Raw genomic sequence first — 19,446 nt, 5'->3', positions numbered from 1 at the left:
CGGGAACTCATCAACTTTATCACCTTTTCCATTAACTGGCATCCTGCCCCCAAATTCACTTGGACCATCTTTAACACTTCTCTTCCTTTACTGAATCTCTGTCTCTCCACCTCAGGATACAGCATGCCACTAACATCTCTTACAAACCCATCAACTCCCGCAGCTATCTTGACTGTACCTCCGCCCACCCTGCTTCTTCCTTCATTCAACTTGCCCTTTCCTACCAGCATCCCCTCCTGGTTCCATCTGCCCAATAAACCCCGCCACCCCCCTCAATAAGACATTTGGGGTCATCCCTGCAGTCTGAATGCAGACGTGCTACAATGCAGTCACTCAAATCGTATTTGGCTTCTCCAACTTATGGAGACCACATTGTGTACACCAGATGTAGTAAACTAGATTAGAAGTACATCGAACATGGAACACTGACTAGGACAGACCCCTCAGCCCACAATGTCTGTGCCAAACATAATGGCCAGTTAAACTAATCTCTTCTGTCTGCACATGATCCATAATCCTCCATTTCCTGCATATCGATGCGCCTATCTAAAAGCCTCTTAAATGTCACTACCTGCACCACCACCCCAGCAGCTCAATCCAGTCACCCACAACCCTCTGTAAAAAACTTCCCCAGCAGATCTCCTTTAAATTTTGCCTCTGTCTTCTTAAAGCGGTGTCCTCTAATATTTGGTATTTCCAATTTGGGAAAAGGTTCTGTCCACTCGATCTACTCCTCTGAGTGTTATATACTTCTGTCAGGTCTTCCCTACACCTCCAACACTTAGAGAAAAAGTTTGTCCAACCTCTTATAGCCTATAGCCTTTAATTCAGGCAGCATTCTAATAAACATCCTCTGTACCCTCTCAAGGCCTCTACTTCCTTTCTGGAATGAGGCAACCAGAACTGCACACAATTCTCCAAATGCAGCCTAACCAAAGCCCGACAAAAGTTATAAACGTACCGACTCTTATACTCAATGCCCCGACCAATGACGGCAAGCAACCCATATGCCTTTTTTACCGCCATCTACATGTGTTGCCACCTTCAGGGAGCTATGGACTTGGACTAAAATATTCCTCTGTACATCGAAACTGTTAACTGTCTTGCCATTAACTGTCTATTTTCATTTGTTTGTAGTTGACAAATGTCTCTGGTGAATGCAATAATCTATAGCAACGAAAAACAATCTAAAATAAAGTTCTCACAATCATTGTTTATGAGTTACTATGCACAGCTGGTAAAATAAATTACTCTGAACCTCTGCTGAGTGGCTGCTGTGGAAATTGCTTGACTCATTACGACATATTGCTAACCGCAGATGCAACAGCAATCGAAGACTGCTGAACATTCTACCTTTCCAAATAGGTTTGCTGATTTACCAGGGATGACCTTATTTTCCTCTCAAGACATAACATGAAAGTAGCAAAGAGATATCGTATCAGCTAATGCTATCACATTGAATAATGAATGTAAACAAAGAGTGGCCTTTTCTTTTAAAGTCAGTGTCAGAATTGTACAGAACAAACAGACCCTTTGGTCCACAAAATCGATGCTGATCTGCATGACTACCTAGAGCTCAGTCCAGAAACCAATGAAAAATCTACCTTTCAGATGCCCTATAAATCGCCTCATTCTCACCGTAAATGTACGCTCTTTAGTTTTAGATGCCTTACCATGGAACATAGACACTGGCTATCTATTCCACGTTTGCCTCTCAGAATTGTATATATCTCTCTATTGTGTCATCTCCCAGCCACCTTAGCTTCAAGAAAAATAAACCCAGCCTATCCGTTCTCTCCTGCAGCCTCTCTGGCTTAATCAAATCCTTTCTATGGTGTGGTTACCAAAATTCCACACACTTCCAGTGCAGCCAAACCAACATTTTGTGGAATAAATCCCAACATTTATATTCAATGCCTCAACCAATGAAGACAAGCTTATCATATATCTTCCTCACAACCCTCTCACCTATGTTATCTTTTTCAAATAACCACATATGTATATCCCCAGGGTCTCTGTTTAACCATATACCCAGGGCCCTGCCACGTCCCACTTCCAAAATACATCACTTTGAACTTGCACAAGTTAAATTCTATCTGCCATTCACTTGCCCACTTTCCCAGTTGACCCGTATCCTATTGTAACACCTTGTTCACTATCCAACATACCACCAATTTTGGTGTTATCTGCAAACGTTCTAATTATGCCACCCATATTCTCATCCAAATCATTAATATACATGACCAACAACAAAAGACTCAAAACCAATCCACACAAGCCTAAAAGTAATAGAATCTGGAACCCAATTTCTATTTTTGCAACACCCCATTCTCAAAGCAACACCATTCACAGGCTGAAGATAAAGTGACTGTTACCGCAATCCTGGTGTAGTTCCAAAAGTACCAATGCCAATTTTCAATTTCCTCGTGAATGTAACAGAGTCATTACATACCTAACATTAACCTGATGTAAGTACAGTGATTAATTTTGCAAAAAAGTACTTAGTTATTAAATAACTAAAGTGAAATAATTAAAAAATCATAAAACTGTAATATTGACTTCATGAGATAAGATGACAGCCAATCCCATGCACTGAACACATCCTGTCCTTCTAATACATTGTGCTGAGCTTAGTTCTGACATTTTAGCGCCCTTTATTCCATATTGCTTGCCTAGTGGAAAGTTTACCCCAAAATGAAAGTTCCTATGAACCATAAACATGGAAACTTTTTGGCAGCAAACACTCCACTACCTGGGATATTAAAAAAAATTAAGCTGGAAATGAAGCTGTACCAAATGTTTCAATAATTCCAGCTACCCAAGATCTGTCGACTGGACTGAACTGATCCTACATGATAATCTGGTGTTATCTCGTGCATTTAATACTGAAAAATATCCTAGAAACAATCCTAAATAAAATTTCACAAAGCTTCTTAGGCAGACACCACAGCAGCTGATCAAAGCCATTAATTTTAAGGTACAGACTATGGAAAGGGTTGGAGGGGCAGAGAGATTTTGCCAGGAATTGGCAGCATTTATGACCTGGCAGCAATAAAAAGAAACAGATCGATGAGAATTTATTCTGAATGGCCAACAATTTCATGAAATCCCTGTCACTAATCACCAAATGAATTATGATATTTTACCTTTAAGCCATCTTTAGGAAGACGGTACCCAAATCTTGAAGGGAGATCATCAAAATTCTGTGTTCGATTATCAATAGAATACTGCAAAAACATTAATCCGAAGAATTAGAACCCCTGGTAATCAAGCAGCAATTACATCTATATATATCATTTGGAAACACATTTAAAAAATGATTAGCACTATAGGTTATCCCTGCAACAATGCAAAAAAACTTGCATAATGATATTTGTAACCTCCATAAATCACAAAACATTTACAGTCAAAGAACCATTTTCTTCAAAGATGGCCACTATTGCATCAAAGGAAATCAAGTCATCAATTTTAACCCCATAAACCCTCCTTTCCTATCAGGTTCTACCATCTGCAACCCCTTGTTTTCTCCACTTTTCATCTTCAGTCATTGTAACTATCTCTACCCTTCTGTTCCCCACCTGATTCGTCTGCCATTTAATGCAGCTTGTGACTCCAACAGTATTAAAGTAGGATCAGCTAATACAACAAACTATCAGGGGCCTAACAACAGTCTGTTTAGGAAATCTAAACATAAAAATATTTTAACACAGACATTAGTTACTGAAATCAATGCAAAAGATATTAGAATAATTATTACTGCAATTTGTTTGGTATTCTGATTTTAAAAAGTCATACTTACTGCTATAATGTCACCTTCCACAGGCCACAGGTGAAGTAAAGCAACAAAATACACCATGAAGCTCACATGGATCTGTGAGGCAGATAAAATCAATAACCCCAAAGGCAAAATCATCTTCAGAGATGGTTGCAGCACCTGTTTAAGAGAATTAAATATGAAATATTATATTTTAACATCATTCATACCCATACTAGTATACTAGTTTATTAATACAGAGTAGATAACATATTTCTGCACAGTGGAATGAACATCAGGTTTGATGTTCATCAGATTTACACTGTGGAAGCCCAATTGCAATGAAGAGGAAAATAGAGACTGTCATTAAGCCTTCCAACATCGTGATGAAAAACTAAAAGCAGCAAAGCACCCGTCAAGTGAACAATCATATACTTCAAAACATAAATCCGAATTACATCACATCCAAATGAGATTGATAGCCAGATTTCCAAAAGCGGCAAAATGTTCATCCTTTAAACGTTCGTGCATCAAAACCTTGCTGGTTTCAAGAATAATTTAAATTATGCCCCTATATTTCTTTGTGTTGCACTGAAACAGAACCAAATGATTGAACCGGGGTTTGCAGGGGGTGGTGGGTTGGAACAGGTGTGTGAATAGAATAAAAAATTAACATGACTGCAAGTACCAACAGTGTCTTTCTTTAATCTTGAAATACCGTTTAGAAATCTCAAATATGTATTTTAGGTTTCTGTTGATTTAACCTGCACTGAGCAGAATGAATAGAAAGTACTGGAATAAGGCATTAATAATACTGACTGCTAGTTGACAGCTTCCCGCCACCCCCACCACCCCAATCCACATTAAGACCCAAAGATTTAACAGCACAAGATTAGACTGGTTACACTCGCATTAAAGAACTGAAGATTTCTCAAAAGCAGCAACATTAGCAACAAGTGTAGGAAGGAACTGCAGATGCTGGTTTACACCGAAGATAGGCACAAAATGCTGGAGCAACTCAGCATGACATGCAGCATCTCTGGATAGAAGGAATAGGTGACGTTTCGGGTCGAGACCCTTCTTCAGACCCGAAATGTCACCCATTCCTTCTATCCAGTGATGCTGCCTGTCCCACTGAGTTACTCAAGCATTGTGTGTCTATCTCCAACATTAGCAACATCTTTGTCCAACTAAGTAAAACATAATAACCTCAAAGGTGACAGTTCACTGTGTTGCTATTGACAAAATGGCTATTGGGCGGCATATCTTGAACGCCTCCAAATTAACTGGGTTTAATTATATTTCAAAAGAAACTAGGCCAGCAAGTTCACAAAAATGGTTTATTTTTTTTAGCATATATCTCTTATAAAGAAGAAATGTAATAAATTAACAAATGGGCTACTCTACTTCAGGGAGAGGTTATTTTCTTTCAAACCATTTAAATATGTTGCCTCACTCTCAACTCCAAACAGTTCTAGAGGATTTCTTGATATCATGTCAAACCCTGGAGATAGGAGACTGCAGATGCTGAAACGTGGAACAAAAAGTAAGCTACTCAACAGATCAAGCAAGATATGTGGATGCAAAGGATGGTTGACATTTTGGGTCAAGACTCTGAATCAGGACTATGAGTGTTGAGGGAAGACAGACAATATATAGAAGTGAAAGGGAAAGGTGGAAGAGAGAGAATGGTAAATCATCGGAGAAAAAAAGGACAAGGTGGATTATTTTGCTCATATTAAATTCTGCTCGACACTACATGGCAGATCAATGCCTTGTCTGTGCGCAATCTTAGCAAGACCACAGACTATTATGTGGGCATCTTGGCCATTTCTAGGCTTTGTGTGCAAAAAAACATATACTTGTCTTGAAGATGCAACAGACTCACCAGACTGACTGCTGAATTTAAATTGCACTAATAGAAAATATGAGGCTCTCTGACATTCTGGAGTTGGAATTCAAATTAAGAATGGATCTCATTGAAATAAAATGATTCTTAGAGATGTAGGATAAACTGAGTATAAGGAGGGGATGAATACTGGGAATGGTGGCATGGGAGAGGACACCATCTTTTCCTTGCTTATCCTGCCAATGAAGCTGGAGGATTTAGTGGAAATAACACTGATGATATTTCTCTGATGCCCACTGAAGATAGCCCAGGTCTCAGAAACATTCAGGATGGCAGGGAACACTGCTATCTGGTAAACGGCAAGTATTTTTACGAGGTCTACGGTTTTGATTTAAATAAATAGTTGGCATTGACTTAGAGCTTGATCTCCTATCAGTGCAAACCCATGCACTAGCTGTGTACTTCAGGACAACTCAGGTGACCTTGCATCTTAAGTGTAGTAACCGTAACTTGAACAGTTTTCCTTAGTTCTGCAGTTAAGATTTATTCTCACCGGAGATTTGTTGAAGACAACATCACGTGGTCTAACGCAGCCTGGTTAAATGGCACCTAACCACAGAACAATCCATTTGCTTCAAGCCGAGCACACCATGGCTGCAGCATGCGTAATCCACAATCAAATTGTAGAGTTATTTAGCCAGTAACACCAACAGTTTTTCCCAATTAATATTTTGAATAATTCATTGTTTACTCACCGGAATGGCCAAACGTACAAAGAGCAGACCAAGTCCTCTAGTCAGTCAATCATGACCCCAAACAAGATGCTGCTGTTTCTTTGACAGCTCCATGCTCAAAAGATTAATTATGCATGATGCATTTGACCAGTTCTGCAGTATGATTCAATTTAGTAATTGGTCATTTACAGTAGGGAAATCTTATTATAATTAAAATTCAATTATACTGAAAAAAGAACGGCATACTTGCCTCCAAGTTGGAAGGACTTTCCATCATAAATGTTGCCATGTCAGAATTTCAATCCTTTGGATGAGGCATTAAAGTGAGGCCCTATATACCCCACATGTTGGGCATTATTATATAATGGGAACTCTTCTGAAGAGTTGGGGACATATTCTCAGTGTCCGAGCCAATATTTATCCCTCTCCAATAGTGCAAATTGTTTGCTTATTATATCATATTTTTATTTGCAGTAATTGGGTAGCATGCCATATTTCCTGCAATATAAAAAACTCTATTTCAAAACTACATTTTATACAGTGTTTTGGATTACCCAGAGGGGAAAGATATTGTAGATATTAAAGTGTGTAGGAAAGAAGTGCAGATGTTGGTTTAAATCGAAGGGAGATACAAAATGCTGGAGTAACTCAGCGGGATAGGCAGCATCTCTGGAGAGAAGGAATGGGTGACGTTTCGTGTCGAGACCATTCTTCAGACTGAAGTCTTTGTTATGCAGATCTCAATAAGCTTAAGTACTTGTGTGTATTAAGTTCATTCTTAATCCCTTGTAATTATTTTTGCTTGCATATAATTTTACATAATTACTAAATTAGTCTAAGCAACAGTTTGATAGCCAAATAAATATAAAAAGGAAATGCATTTGCCCCAGTTTTTCCCTGTATAATATATATCCACCTCAATGGAGCAATTTTTTTCTAAGGCCTGCTACCAAGATCGTTCAATCTGTAAACAGGAAGAGGTTAACCTTCAGAATCAGACATAAAAATTCCTACGATGTCCCAAAACAACTCAACAAACAATTCCTAATTTAGCACATTGCAGCTTTCCAGACTCAAATTTAAAAAGTTCAGGTAACAACATGGTAAGTGTTTGTCACCAACTCTTTTTCTGGGCATTTTGGATAATTAGTCTGTTTCTTGTTTACACTTCAAGAGTGACCTTTTGTTTTACAATGTGTCCTATTACCCGCCCTCTTACCTAACAAGAACCCTTCTGTAATTTACCCACCTTTTACCCTCTTATAGAACCTCCCTTCAGTGCTCTTGTGTCTCTTTTCTTTTTGTACATCTTAAAAACATGTCACCACTTTCTCCAGTTCTAATAAAAGGTTAACGACCAGGAAAATTGAGTCGGATCACGTTGAGGCAGCAGTGCTGGTGTCAGCACATTCTTGACTTACATGCCTAATACATTATGGCCTTCTACGTACACTCTGCAGCAACCAATTTTAATTAGGGCTCATGAAATAAAAATGGAAAATGCTAGAAACATTCAGCAGATCAGATAGAAAGTAAAACAGACTCAGCCAGAAAATAACTATTTCACAGATGCTGCCTGCCCTTCTCAGTATTTCTAGCATTTTGTATTTCAGACTTTCAGCATATGCTTTTTTATTTATATTTACATTTGAAGGACTTATCAACCTCATTTCAAAAATAAAGATTCTTCCTTTAATTAATATTGTTAGAAATACAGAGTGTATAGAAGTGTATAAAATCATGAGAGGAATAGATTGGGTACACACACAGATTCTCTGGCCCAGAGTAGGGGAATCGAGAACCAGAGGACATAGGTTTAAGTTGAAGGGGGAAAGACTTAATAGGAACCTGAGGGGTAACCTTTTGACAAAGGTTGTGGGTGTATGGAATGAGTTGCCAGAGGAGGTAGTTGAGGCAGGGACTATTACAATGTTTAAGAATCAATTAGATGGGTACATGGATAGCTCAGGTTTAGAGGGATATGCACCAAACGCAGGGAGGTAGGATTAGTATAGGTGGGACATGTTGGTCGGTGTGGGCAAGTTGGGCTGAAGGACCTGTTTCCATGCTGTATGACTCTTTCACTCAATGATGCTACAGCTATTTTAAATCTATATAATTTTCTAAATTTAAAAACTTCACCAAATTTCAACTGTTTCTGAAAAGTTGTCATTATCATGGAAACATGTAAAGACAGGAAAAGCATTCAACAGTACAAGCTGTCACAGGCTTTCAAGCTGGTCTGGGTCAGGGCTGTGGACTCCTCTGCCCAGAGATGGGCATTATCTTCAGACTGCTCGTCTGGATAGCTATATCAACTTGCAATGGCTTGCAAAAAGTCATTGCAACAACTAACTTCCTGCTGGAGGCAAATTAGACCACGCGGGCCGAGGTACTTTATCGTTTCATGTCGCGACACACATCCCATATCTACCTGCATTGGTAACATATTGTGTGAAAATACTATTTAAATTAAATCTGAAACTCGTCAAGAACAAAACCTGCACATACTTTTAAAACCTGGAAAAAAACTCCAAAATCTTGAACATTTCTATAGCTGTGATTGTCCAATCAAAGCACGTTTGTCATTAAGTTGGACGCCAATTGACCAAACACGCGCTTTGTTTCAGGCTAGCTAGGCGGGGAGCTGAGTGTGATCATTATAGAGAGTATTTCGTCTGAAGGTTCGTCTGAAGGTTCTTTGGTCCTCTGTGCAATACATGTCGTCGAAACCCATAGCAAGGTCATTGCATTTAGTGAGAAAAGCTTTAAGAAGTCTCAAAAATGTGCAGCTAAGTGGATTGAAGTGGAAGGAAGTCTGGAAAGCAAAGTCTCTGCTAAGGTGCTGCAACACAAACAGGACAGCGTGGTACCATTTAAACTTGCAGCTGCAGGCGATGATGATGATGGCCATTCTCATGGACATTGTGAAGCAACTAGAACTGAAAGGTAGTTAATGTCTTACATAATATCAAAGATGAAAAGAGGTAAAATACTCCCTTAAACATTTTATCTTCTATTATTAGGAGGCAGCAGTGCTCCTCCAGGTTAGCATGCCGAGTGCTAACATCACTTCTGTAACATCACAACAATAAATCAAGCTAAGATGCTCATGTCAACAGCATGGTGTGCCATGTACTGAATTATGTAAGTGTGTTAACTGCAGAAACTCCCTTACTGCAAAAGAGTTGGAATCTGATGAAGAAGATTCAGATGAAGAGTAGATGGATGGTTCCTTGACATTTTAACTTTGTCATGAATATTTTTTTCTTTGATACCACTAAGCTTTTACATCAGTATAGATAGAAGAAAAATTAAAGTGAAAGAGCTCATGTTAGCTAATGTCAGTACTTTTACTAGGCCTTATATGATGTGCAGGAGCATTAAAACATGTTACAGTCATATGGGGAATTGCAGATTGTCATTCTCAAAGGATGTGGATAACATGGTTCCATATTTTGTAAAAGTAAAAGTATAAAAGGTCCAAATCTAATTTATTTTGATTACCAGAAATCATAACGTGTTGTTTTGCTCTTGACAGGGGAACAATTGACCTTACTCATTCTTTGACTTTTATCCTCAGTTTAATCTCCAGTAGGCTAGTCACAACAAAATGTGCAAGTTCTGTTCTTATGAACAAGCCGTCAATATCTAACGCAACGTACAGTGTATTTGCCAAATTTGCCACACACTTGATCATACGCTGCAGGTACAACTAAATCTACACAAGATGAAGCTTGAGAATAAAATAATCAGAAGCACATTATCACTTGTATTTTTACAAATTTCTCCTTTAAGTTTATTTAAGTCTGAGACGAGTTAAAAATACAATCTATGCTAGAGGATAAGTCTGAAGAAGGCTCCCAACCCTAAACATCACCAACAATGTTCTCCAGAGATGCTGCCTAATCCGCTGAGTCACTTCAATATTGTCTTTTATGTAAACTGCATTTCATTGTTTCTACATACTGAATAAATAATATAATTTTCTAAATAACTACATTTTCACTGAAAATAGCATGTAAAAAAACCAGCTGAATGCTCAGCTTCATTTCTTTCTGAAATTGGTCAAATATACCAAGCTTTCAAACCATAAAGAACAATGTGTACTGTACTAAATACATGGAGTGCATTCAGTTCTAAAGGAGGGAAAGTTTAAGGCCAGTGTGTTGTGACTATGCAGTCTTTGAAAGACATCCTTGTCAGCCACTTGTTTCTTAATTCTCAAAATTTCTAAGTATATCGAGGGAGAAATGAACTAGGGAAAGAATAGGACCCCTCAAAAGACCAATGTGGACATCTATGCATGGAACCACAAAAATGAATATCTTGTCTCCTTTTTGTACACCTCTAAGATCACCTCCTGCCCACCTGTGCACCAAGGAATAGAGTCCTAGCCTCCTCAACCTTTCCCTATATCCCCAGGACTCGAGAGCCTGAGCTGTCTTGGGGATAACCCGCATTAGAGCTGCTGCTGAACGTCTTAAAATATATGAAAGAAGATAAGTTTCCGTGCCCGATCAGTCATTTCCAAGAATACTGTGGGAAGCTAGAGAAAACAATTGCAGGAACCCAGGCTAAAATGTATGTATCATCATAAGCTATGGATGACATACCAGAGAGGATGGCTAAAGATGTGCTTTGATTTGAGAAGGGCTCCAAATAAAAATCTGGGAACTGTAGACCAATAAGCCTAACAACTGTGGTCACCAAATTAATGAAGAGGATTCTGAAGGATATGTTATACATGCATTCGGAAAGACAGTGGTTGATTAGGGACATTTTCCATGGCTAAGTGTATGGGAGATCATGTCTCATAAATTTGATTGAGTTTTTATTTAAGAAACCGAAAAGGTCTATGAGGGCAGGGTAGAATGTGTAGTCTACATGGATTTCAGCAAGGTCTTTGATAAGATCCCATGTGATAAGCTGCTTTGGAAGGTTAAATCGCATAAAATCCAGCTAATAGTATCTAATTGGCTTGATGATAGGAAGCAGAGGGTGATGGGGGAAGAATGTTTTTTTCCAGATTGGAGATGACAACTAATGGTGTGCCTAAGGATTCTTTCAAGTCAAAGTCAAGTCAAAGTCAATTTTATTGTCAATCCTCAGCCAGTTTACACAGACAGAAAATCGAAATACCGTTTCCCACAATCCCGAGGAACAAAGTGCATAAAACTAAGTTAAAATTAAAAAGGCACAGCAAACAACAATCAACATAAAATATAAAATATAAAATATAGTCACTTCAAATGCGTTAAAAAAAATTTTTTTTTAAGTGTCTGGTGCTGGATGTGCGTGTGTGTGGGGTGTTAAAGTCCAGGTCCAATAGGGGCAGGGGAGAGAGGAGGAAGGGAGGGGAGAGAGTTCAGCATCCTGACAGCCTGGTGGAAAAAACTGTTCTTTAGTCGGGTGGTGCTTGACCTCAGGCTGCGAAACCTTCTCCCTGAAGGCAGGAGGGTGAAGAGGCTGTTGGAGGGGTGGAAGGGGTCACCCACAATGCTCAATGCTTTGCGGGTGAGGCGGGTGGTGTAAAGGACCAGGAGTGTTGGGAGTGAGGCGCCAGTGATCCTCTCAGCAGTGTTCACTATGCGCTGCAGGGTCTTGCGGCTGGAGGCTGTGCAGCTTCCGAACCACACAGTGATGCAGCTGCTGAGAATGCTCTCGATGGCGCCTCGGTAAAAAGTGTACATGATGGGTGTGGGGGCTCCCGCTCTCTTCAGTTTGCGGAGGAAGTAGAGGCGCTGCTGGGCTTTCTTGGCGATGGACGTGATGTTGTTGCTCCAGGAGAGATCCTCGGTGATGTTCACCCCCAGGAATTTGGTGCTGCTCACCTGCTCCACAGCAGCACCATTGATGGTCAGTGGGTGGGGGTGTTGGGTGTGCGTTCTCCTGAAGTCGACAACAATCTCCTTTGTTTTCTCCACATTCAGGAAGAGATTGTTGTCTGTGCACCACGCGGCCAGCTGGTCCACCTCCTTCCTGTAGTGGGTCTCGTCGTTGTTGCTGATGAGACCCACCACTGTTGTGTCATCCGCAAACTTGACGAAGTGGTTGGAGCTGTAGGTGGGTGTGCAGTCGTGGGTCAGCAAGGTGAAGAGCAGGGGGCTTAGCACACATCCTTGTGGGGCACCCGTACTCAGCGTGATGGTGTCCGATGTGTTGCTGCCGACCCGTACGGACTGGGGTCTGGCAGTGAGGAAGTCCAGCAGCCAGTTGCAGAGAAGGGGGCTGAAGCCCAGATTTGTTAGTTTACAAACCAGCTGCTGGGGGATGATGGTGTTAAATGCTGAGCTAAAGTCTATGAACAGCATCCTAACATATGAGTTTTTAGTGTCCAAGTGGGTGAGGGCTGGGTGTAGAGCAGAGGAGATGGCATCCTCAGTGGACCGCTTAGCTCGATATGCAAACTGAAACGGGTCCAGGGAGGGGGGGAGGTTGGATCTGATCTGCTTCATGACCAGCCTCTCGAAGCACTTCATGATGGTTGAAGTCAGCGCTACAGGGCGGTAGTCGTTGAAGCAGGATGGAGAAGACTTCTTGGGCACAGGTATGATGGTGGTTTCTTTGAAGCACAAGGGAACAACAGCCTGGCTCAGGGAGATGTTGAAGATGTCTGTGAGGACATCTGTGAGCTCAGCTGCGCAGTCTTTTAGCACACGACCAGGAATGTTGTCAGGTCCAGAAGCTTTCCGGGTGTTAATCCTTAACAGTGTGCTCCTCACACTGCCTGGAGACAGACAAATAGCCTGGTCGTTGGGGGGGGGGAGTTGTTTTCTGCGCAGGTGTGTTGCTCTGTGCTTCAAAGCGTGCGAAGAAGCCGTTGAGGTCGTTCAAGAGAGAGGTGTCACTGTCACAGGTCTGTGGTAGGGGTTTGTAGTCCGTGATAGTCCTAATACCCTTCCACAGGCTCCGTGTGTCTCTGCTGTCACTGAAGTGGGCTGTGATGCGCCGGGTGTAGTGTTGTTTGGCTTTCCTGATGCCACTGGAAAGGTTGGCCCTGGCTGCTCTGAGACCGGCTGGATTGCCCTCTCTGAAGGCAGCGTTGCGGACCCTCAGCAGCCCATGGACCTCCCCTGTCAGCCATGGCTTCTGGTTAGCCCGGATGGTGATGGCTCTGGTGTGGGTCACATCGTCAATGCATTTGGTGATGTAGCCTGTAACTGTCTCTGTGTATTCCTGAATGTTGGTTGTGTTGTTGTATGTTGCTGCCTGCTTGAACATGTCCCAGTCTGTAGTCTCAAAGCAGTTTTGGAGTGCAGCTGTGCTGTCCTCTGACCACACACGTACCTCTTTTGAAACCGGTTTGGTGACTTTCACCCGGGGTCTGTATGCCGGTTTCAGCAGAACGGTGAGGTGATCAGAGAGGCCGATGTGGGGGAGGGGGGAAGCCTTGTATGCTCCTTTGATGGTCGTGTAGACAAGGTCCAAGGTGTTGTTTTCTCGTGTTGGGAAATCAACATGCTGGTATACTTTGGGCATGACAGTTTTTAGGTTAGCATGGTTGAAGTCCCCAGCTACGATGAGAAAGCCATCTGGGTGTGCTGTCTGCTGCTCAGAGATGGCCCGGTACAGTTCGCAGAGTGCCTCCTCTCTGTCCTTGTTGTTGGAACTGGGAGGGATGTAAACAGCGACTAACAGGATAGCTGTTAGCTCCCTCGGGAGGTAGAAAGGTCGGCACTTCACAACCATAAACTCCGCCAGCGGTGAACAGTGTTTGTAGACCAACACAGCGTCCCGACACCAAGCATCACTGATGTAAACAATCACACCGCCGCCGCGAGTCTTCCCCCCGCTAACCGTAGCTCTGTCCGATCGGTAGCATGTTAGCCGGTCGAGCTGAACAGCGGAGTCCGGGATGTTGTCATTAAGCCATGTTTCCGTAAAAACGTAAACACAGCATTCCCTCACCTCACGCTGGGTCGACCGGAGAAGTCTTATAGTGTCCATTTTATTGTCCAGTGAGCGTACATTAGCCATTAGCATGCTCGGAATAGCCGGTCTGTGTGGGCTAGCCGCTAGCCTAGCCCGGATGCCTCCGCGCTTACCCCTCTTCTGCTTCCTCTCACACCGCCTGCGGCGTCTCCTTTCCAGCCGGGGGGCAGCACTCGAGGCCGAGGTCGAGGTCAGGCAGAGTATTCTGAGGCCGCTAAGTTCCTCTGCAAGCGTAGCGTCCAGTGTTGATGATGTTGTTTTCTTGTCCAGCAAGAACTCACGACTATACTGTCTACTGCTGACTGTCCAGAGTTGTTGAAGTGACAACCATGACGAACTTGAAAAAACATTAAAAACACTCGAAAAATCGGGAGAGTGTGGGGCCGCTGCGTCTGCACGCGCTGCCATTTTTTGCCGGGCCAATTGTTATTTGTCATCTATGTCAACAGTTTGGATGAAAATGTACAAAGCATGATTAACAAATTCGCAAATGACACTAACATAGGTGGTGTTGTAGACAATGATGAAGGCTATCAAGAATAGACACAAAAAGCTGGAATAACTCAGTGGGACAGGCAGCATCTCTGGAGAGAAGGAATGGGTAGTCTACCTGGATCAGGGATAGTCTACATGGGAGATCTTAGGCAGACTGAGCAGAGGTGTTCAGCGAAACGATCGCCGAAGCTGCGCTTGGTCTCGCCGATATACAGGACAGCACATCTGGAACAGCGGATACAGTAGATGAGGCTCACTTGCACCTCCTCCAACCTCATCTACTGTATCTGCTGTTCCAGGTGTGCACTCCTGTACATTAGCGAGACCAAGCACAGGCTCAGTGATCGTTTCGCTGAACACCTCCGCTCAGTCCACCTAAACCTACCTGATCTCTCGGTTGCTCAACACTTTAACTCCCCCTCCCATTCTCACACTGACCTTTCTGTCCTGGGCTCCTCCATTGTCAGAGTGAAGCCCAGAGCAAATTGAAGGAACAGCACCTCATATTTCGCTTGGGTAGTTTACACCCCAGCAGTATGAACATTGACTTCTCTAACTTCGTAGTCCTTGCTTTCCCTCTCTCTCCATCCCCTCCCCCTTCCCAGTTCTCCTACCAGTCTTACTGTCTCCGACTACATTTTAACTCTGTACTGCCCACTTCCCTGACATCAGTCTGAAGAAGGATCTAAACCTGAAATGTCACCCATTCCTTTCTCCAGTGATGCTGCCTGTCCTGCTGAGTTACTGCAGCATTTTGTGTCTATCTTTGATTTAAACCAGCATCTGCAGTTCTTTCCTACACAGGTTATCAAAAATTACGGCAGGATCTTGATCAGCTTGGTACACAAGAGGAATGGCAAATTGAGTTTGATGCAGTTAAGTGTGAGGAGCTGCAGTTTAAGAAATCAAATCAGGAAATCAAGGTAGCAGCTCATGATCCAAGCAACCCCTGACCCTGTTACTTTCCTCCCACCAAACTTATATTAAGAGAAATCTAACCTTATAAATGTCTATAAGGTATTCAGTATCTATCCAGTTAGCCACTAAAGATCATTTCAGAGGGAAAGGTTCCAAGACATGGAACACAAGCATTAGCCTGAATGTAACCCAGCTCTTTATCTAGCCAACAGTAATGCAAAGAAATGAGGAAGGAAAAGTCCAGAACTAGAAAAACTAAGAAAAATACGTCATGTCATGTTGGGAAATTTCCTTAAGTTGCTGATCTTTCTGATTGCATCAAAGAAGCTTTAGACAACTTCTGTTTCTAGTCATGAGATATAACTTTAAAAACATTCATTTCCATGGCAATCCCCCAAAATATTTTCATTTCAGCAATGTAAGGAAAGAATAACTGAGAATCCATTATTTTAATGATAAACCACTAAGTTCAGGCTTTCTGCACAATGATCCTCAGTTTTATGAACAGAGCAAGTCATTTTTTTGAAGGGTAACTTTTTCCAAAATATTAATTGCAAATAAGGTTCTCATTTCCTATTTAAATTTCCTGGGTGGAACACCCTTACATTAATTTAGGGTTTGCTGAATATACAGATGTATGCAACTGGCCTTGCTATCTCACTGCCACCACTTGTATGGCTTGTTGTATTGCTTATGATAGTCCTGGGAGGGTAAAACTGGGTTCAGCCTGGCCTTTATTCAGGAGACACAAGAGACTGCAGATGCTGGCAACTGGAGCAACAAACTGCTGACGGAACTCAATGGGTCGAGCAGTACTTGGAGGTAAAGGAATTATCAACATTTCATGAAGTGACCCTGCATCAGGATCCTTTATTCTATTAGCCCAATAGTCATCTACGTTTAAATGACATCAATACAAAACCACCAAGGGGGAAAATAGTTGGTAAAGACCACACCTGAATAAAGGCTCAACACCAAATGAGGCCTTAATATAATACTGACGCTTTTTACAGGAGATACCAACTGCTGGCAGCATCCGAAACTGAATTTGCTTAAGCAAACCTTCAATGTTGGATCCAATCAATTGGAAGCAATGAAGATTTAATATCTAGAAACAAGGAACTATAGTCCTGAAAGTAGACACAAAATGCTGGAGTAACTCAGCGGGTCAGGCAGCATCTCTGGAGAGAAGGAATGGGTGACGTTTCGGGTCGAGACCCTTCAGACTGTTGTCAGGGGAGGGGGCGGGACAAAGATAGGATGTAGTCTGAGACAGGAAGACTAGTGGGAGAACTGGGAAGGGGGAGGGGATAGAGAGGGAAAGCAGGGACTATCCTCTACGTAGCAGAGTTGGTCCTTACCCTCAACAACTTCTCCTTTGACTCCTCCCACTTCCTCCAAATCCAAGGCGTAGCTATGGGCACCCGCATGGGCCCTAGCTATGCCGGCCTCTTTGTAGGGTATGTCAAACAATATCTGGCGTACACTGGCCCTATCCCCAAACTCTACCTTCGGCTACATTGACGAATGCATTGGTGCTCCCTCTTGTACCCATGCAGAACTCACTGACTTCATCAATTTCACCACTAATTTCCATCCTGCTCTTAAATATACTTGGACCATCTCCGACATCTCAATACTGTTTCTGAATCTCACCATCTCCATCACAAGAGACAGACTAGTGACCAACATCTACTACAAACCTACTGACTCCCATAGCTATCTTGACTACACTTCTTCCCACCCTGTTTCCTGTAAAACCTCTATCCTCCTACTCCCAATTCCTCCGTCTACGCCGCAACTGTGCCCTGGATGAGGTGTTCCATACTACTAGGGCATCAGAGATGTCCTCATTCTTTAGGAAACGGGGGTTCCCCTCTTCCATTATAGGTGAGGCTCTCACTCGGGTCTCCTCAATATCCCGCTGCTCCGCTTTTGCTCCCCCTCCCCCTATTCGAAACAAGGATAGAGTCCTCCTTGTCCTCACCTTCCTCCCTATCAGCCGTCACATACAACAAATTATCCTCCAACATTTCCGCCACCTCCAACAGGATCCCACTAATGGCCACATCTTCCCATCTACACCCCTTTCTGCTTTCCGCAGAGACCGTTACCTCCGAAACTCCCTGGTCCACTCGTCCGCAGGTACTTTCCCCTGCAACCGCAGGAGATGCAATACCTGACCCTTTACCTCCCCCCTAGACTCCATCTAAGGACCCAAACAGTCTTTCCAGTTGAGACAGAGGTTCACTTGCATCTCCTCCAACCTCATCTACTGTATCCGCTGTTCCAGATGTCAACTTCTCTACATCAATAGACAATAGACAATAAGTGCATGAGTAGGCCATTCAGCCCTTCGAGCCAGCACCGCCATTCAATGCGATCATGGCTGATCACTCTCAATCAGTACCCCGTTCCTGCCTTCTCCCCATACCCCCTCACTCCGCTATCCTTAAGAGCTCTATCCAGCTCTCTCATGAAAGCATCCAACGAACTGGCCTCCACTGCCCTCTGAGGCAGAGAATTCCACACCTTCACCACTCTCTGACTGAAAACGTTCTTCCTCATCTCCGTTCTAAATGGCCTACCCCTTATTCTTAAACTGTGGCCCCTTGTTCTGGACTCCCCCAACATTGGGAACATGTTTCCTGCCTCCAATGTGTCCAATCCCCTAATTATCTTGTATGTTTCAATAAGATCCCCCCTCATCCTTCTAAATTCCAGTGTATACAAGCCTAATTGCTCCAGCCTTTCAACATACGACAATCCCGCCATTCCGGGAATTAACCTAATGAACCTACGCTGCACGCCCTCAATAGCAAGAATATCCTTCCTCAAATTTGGAGACCAAAACTGCACACAGTACTCCAGGTGCGGTGTCACCAGGGCCCGGTACAACTGTAGAAGGACCTCTTTGCTCCAATACTCAACTCTTGTTATGAAGGCCAACATTCCATTGGCTTTCTTCACTGCCTGCTGTACCTGCATGCTTCCTTTCAGTGACTGATGCACTAGGACACCCAGATCTCGTTGAACATCCCCTCTTCCTAACTTGACACCATTCAGATAATAATCTGCCTTTCTATTCTTACTTCCAAAGTGAATAACCTCACACTTATCTACATTAAACTGCATCTGCCATGTATCCGCCCACTCACACAACCTGTCCAAGTCACCCTGCAGCCTTATTGCATCTTCCTCACAATTCACACTACCCCCCAGCTTAGTATCATCTGCCAAGCTCAGCGATCGTTTCGCTGAACACCTCCGCTCAGCTTAACCAACCTGATCTCCCAGTGGCTCAGCCCTCGGACAAGATTGTACCTAATAATGTGGCCAGTCTTCAATATTTCATTTAATCTTCATCACTCTACACTTGTTTTCATCACAGTGAGAAAAAGTTTAAAATGACAAAAATGTTCAAGGGTTCTTCAAAACATGGAACTCACAATGGGCTTTAATTATCACTGATATTTGGAGTGTAAAATATAGAGAGATTGTGCACAGATAAATAATTGTACAAATTAAATTGATTTTAATTACTTTTATATTAAGGACATTATTAAGAATACCTCCTAAAAGTTATTTTTACAAAATTAATCTCCCCTTTGTATGTGAAGCTGATTCTGCTAAAATGGTTCCTCTTCAAACAAAACAAACCTATTGCCTCTGTAAAGCAACATTCCCACAATTCCCATCTCCACCCCTTTCCATCTTCCCATCTCCACCCCTTACTGCTTTCTGCAGAGACCGTTCCCTCT

At 42.5% G+C, this 19,446-nt stretch overlaps 1 protein-coding gene across 1 annotated transcript in view; it reads right to left on the bottom strand.

The window, feature by feature from the left end:
- Positions 1 to 19,446, bottom strand: part of rnf13 (ring finger protein 13) — a 190,037-nt gene that overhangs the window by 142,804 nt on the left and 27,787 nt on the right. Inside the window, exons 2-3 of the mRNA XM_078410455.1 lie at positions 3,800 to 3,934; positions 3,147 to 3,227 (exon numbers count right to left, since the gene is read on the bottom strand). Of these exons, the coding sequence (XP_078266581.1) occupies positions 3,147 to 3,227; positions 3,800 to 3,913 (195 nt within the window). The 5' untranslated portion in view covers positions 3,914 to 3,934. The remainder of the gene's footprint in view (positions 1 to 3,146; positions 3,228 to 3,799; positions 3,935 to 19,446) is intronic.

This window comes from Rhinoraja longicauda, chromosome 13 (assembly GCF_053455715.1).
Source record: "Rhinoraja longicauda isolate Sanriku21f chromosome 13, sRhiLon1.1, whole genome shotgun sequence".
NCBI classification, from domain to species: domain Eukaryota; kingdom Metazoa; phylum Chordata; class Chondrichthyes; order Rajiformes; family Arhynchobatidae; genus Rhinoraja; species Rhinoraja longicauda.
The sequence above is the reverse complement of the archived record's forward strand: the minus strand, read 5'-3'. Positions and strand labels throughout refer to the sequence as shown.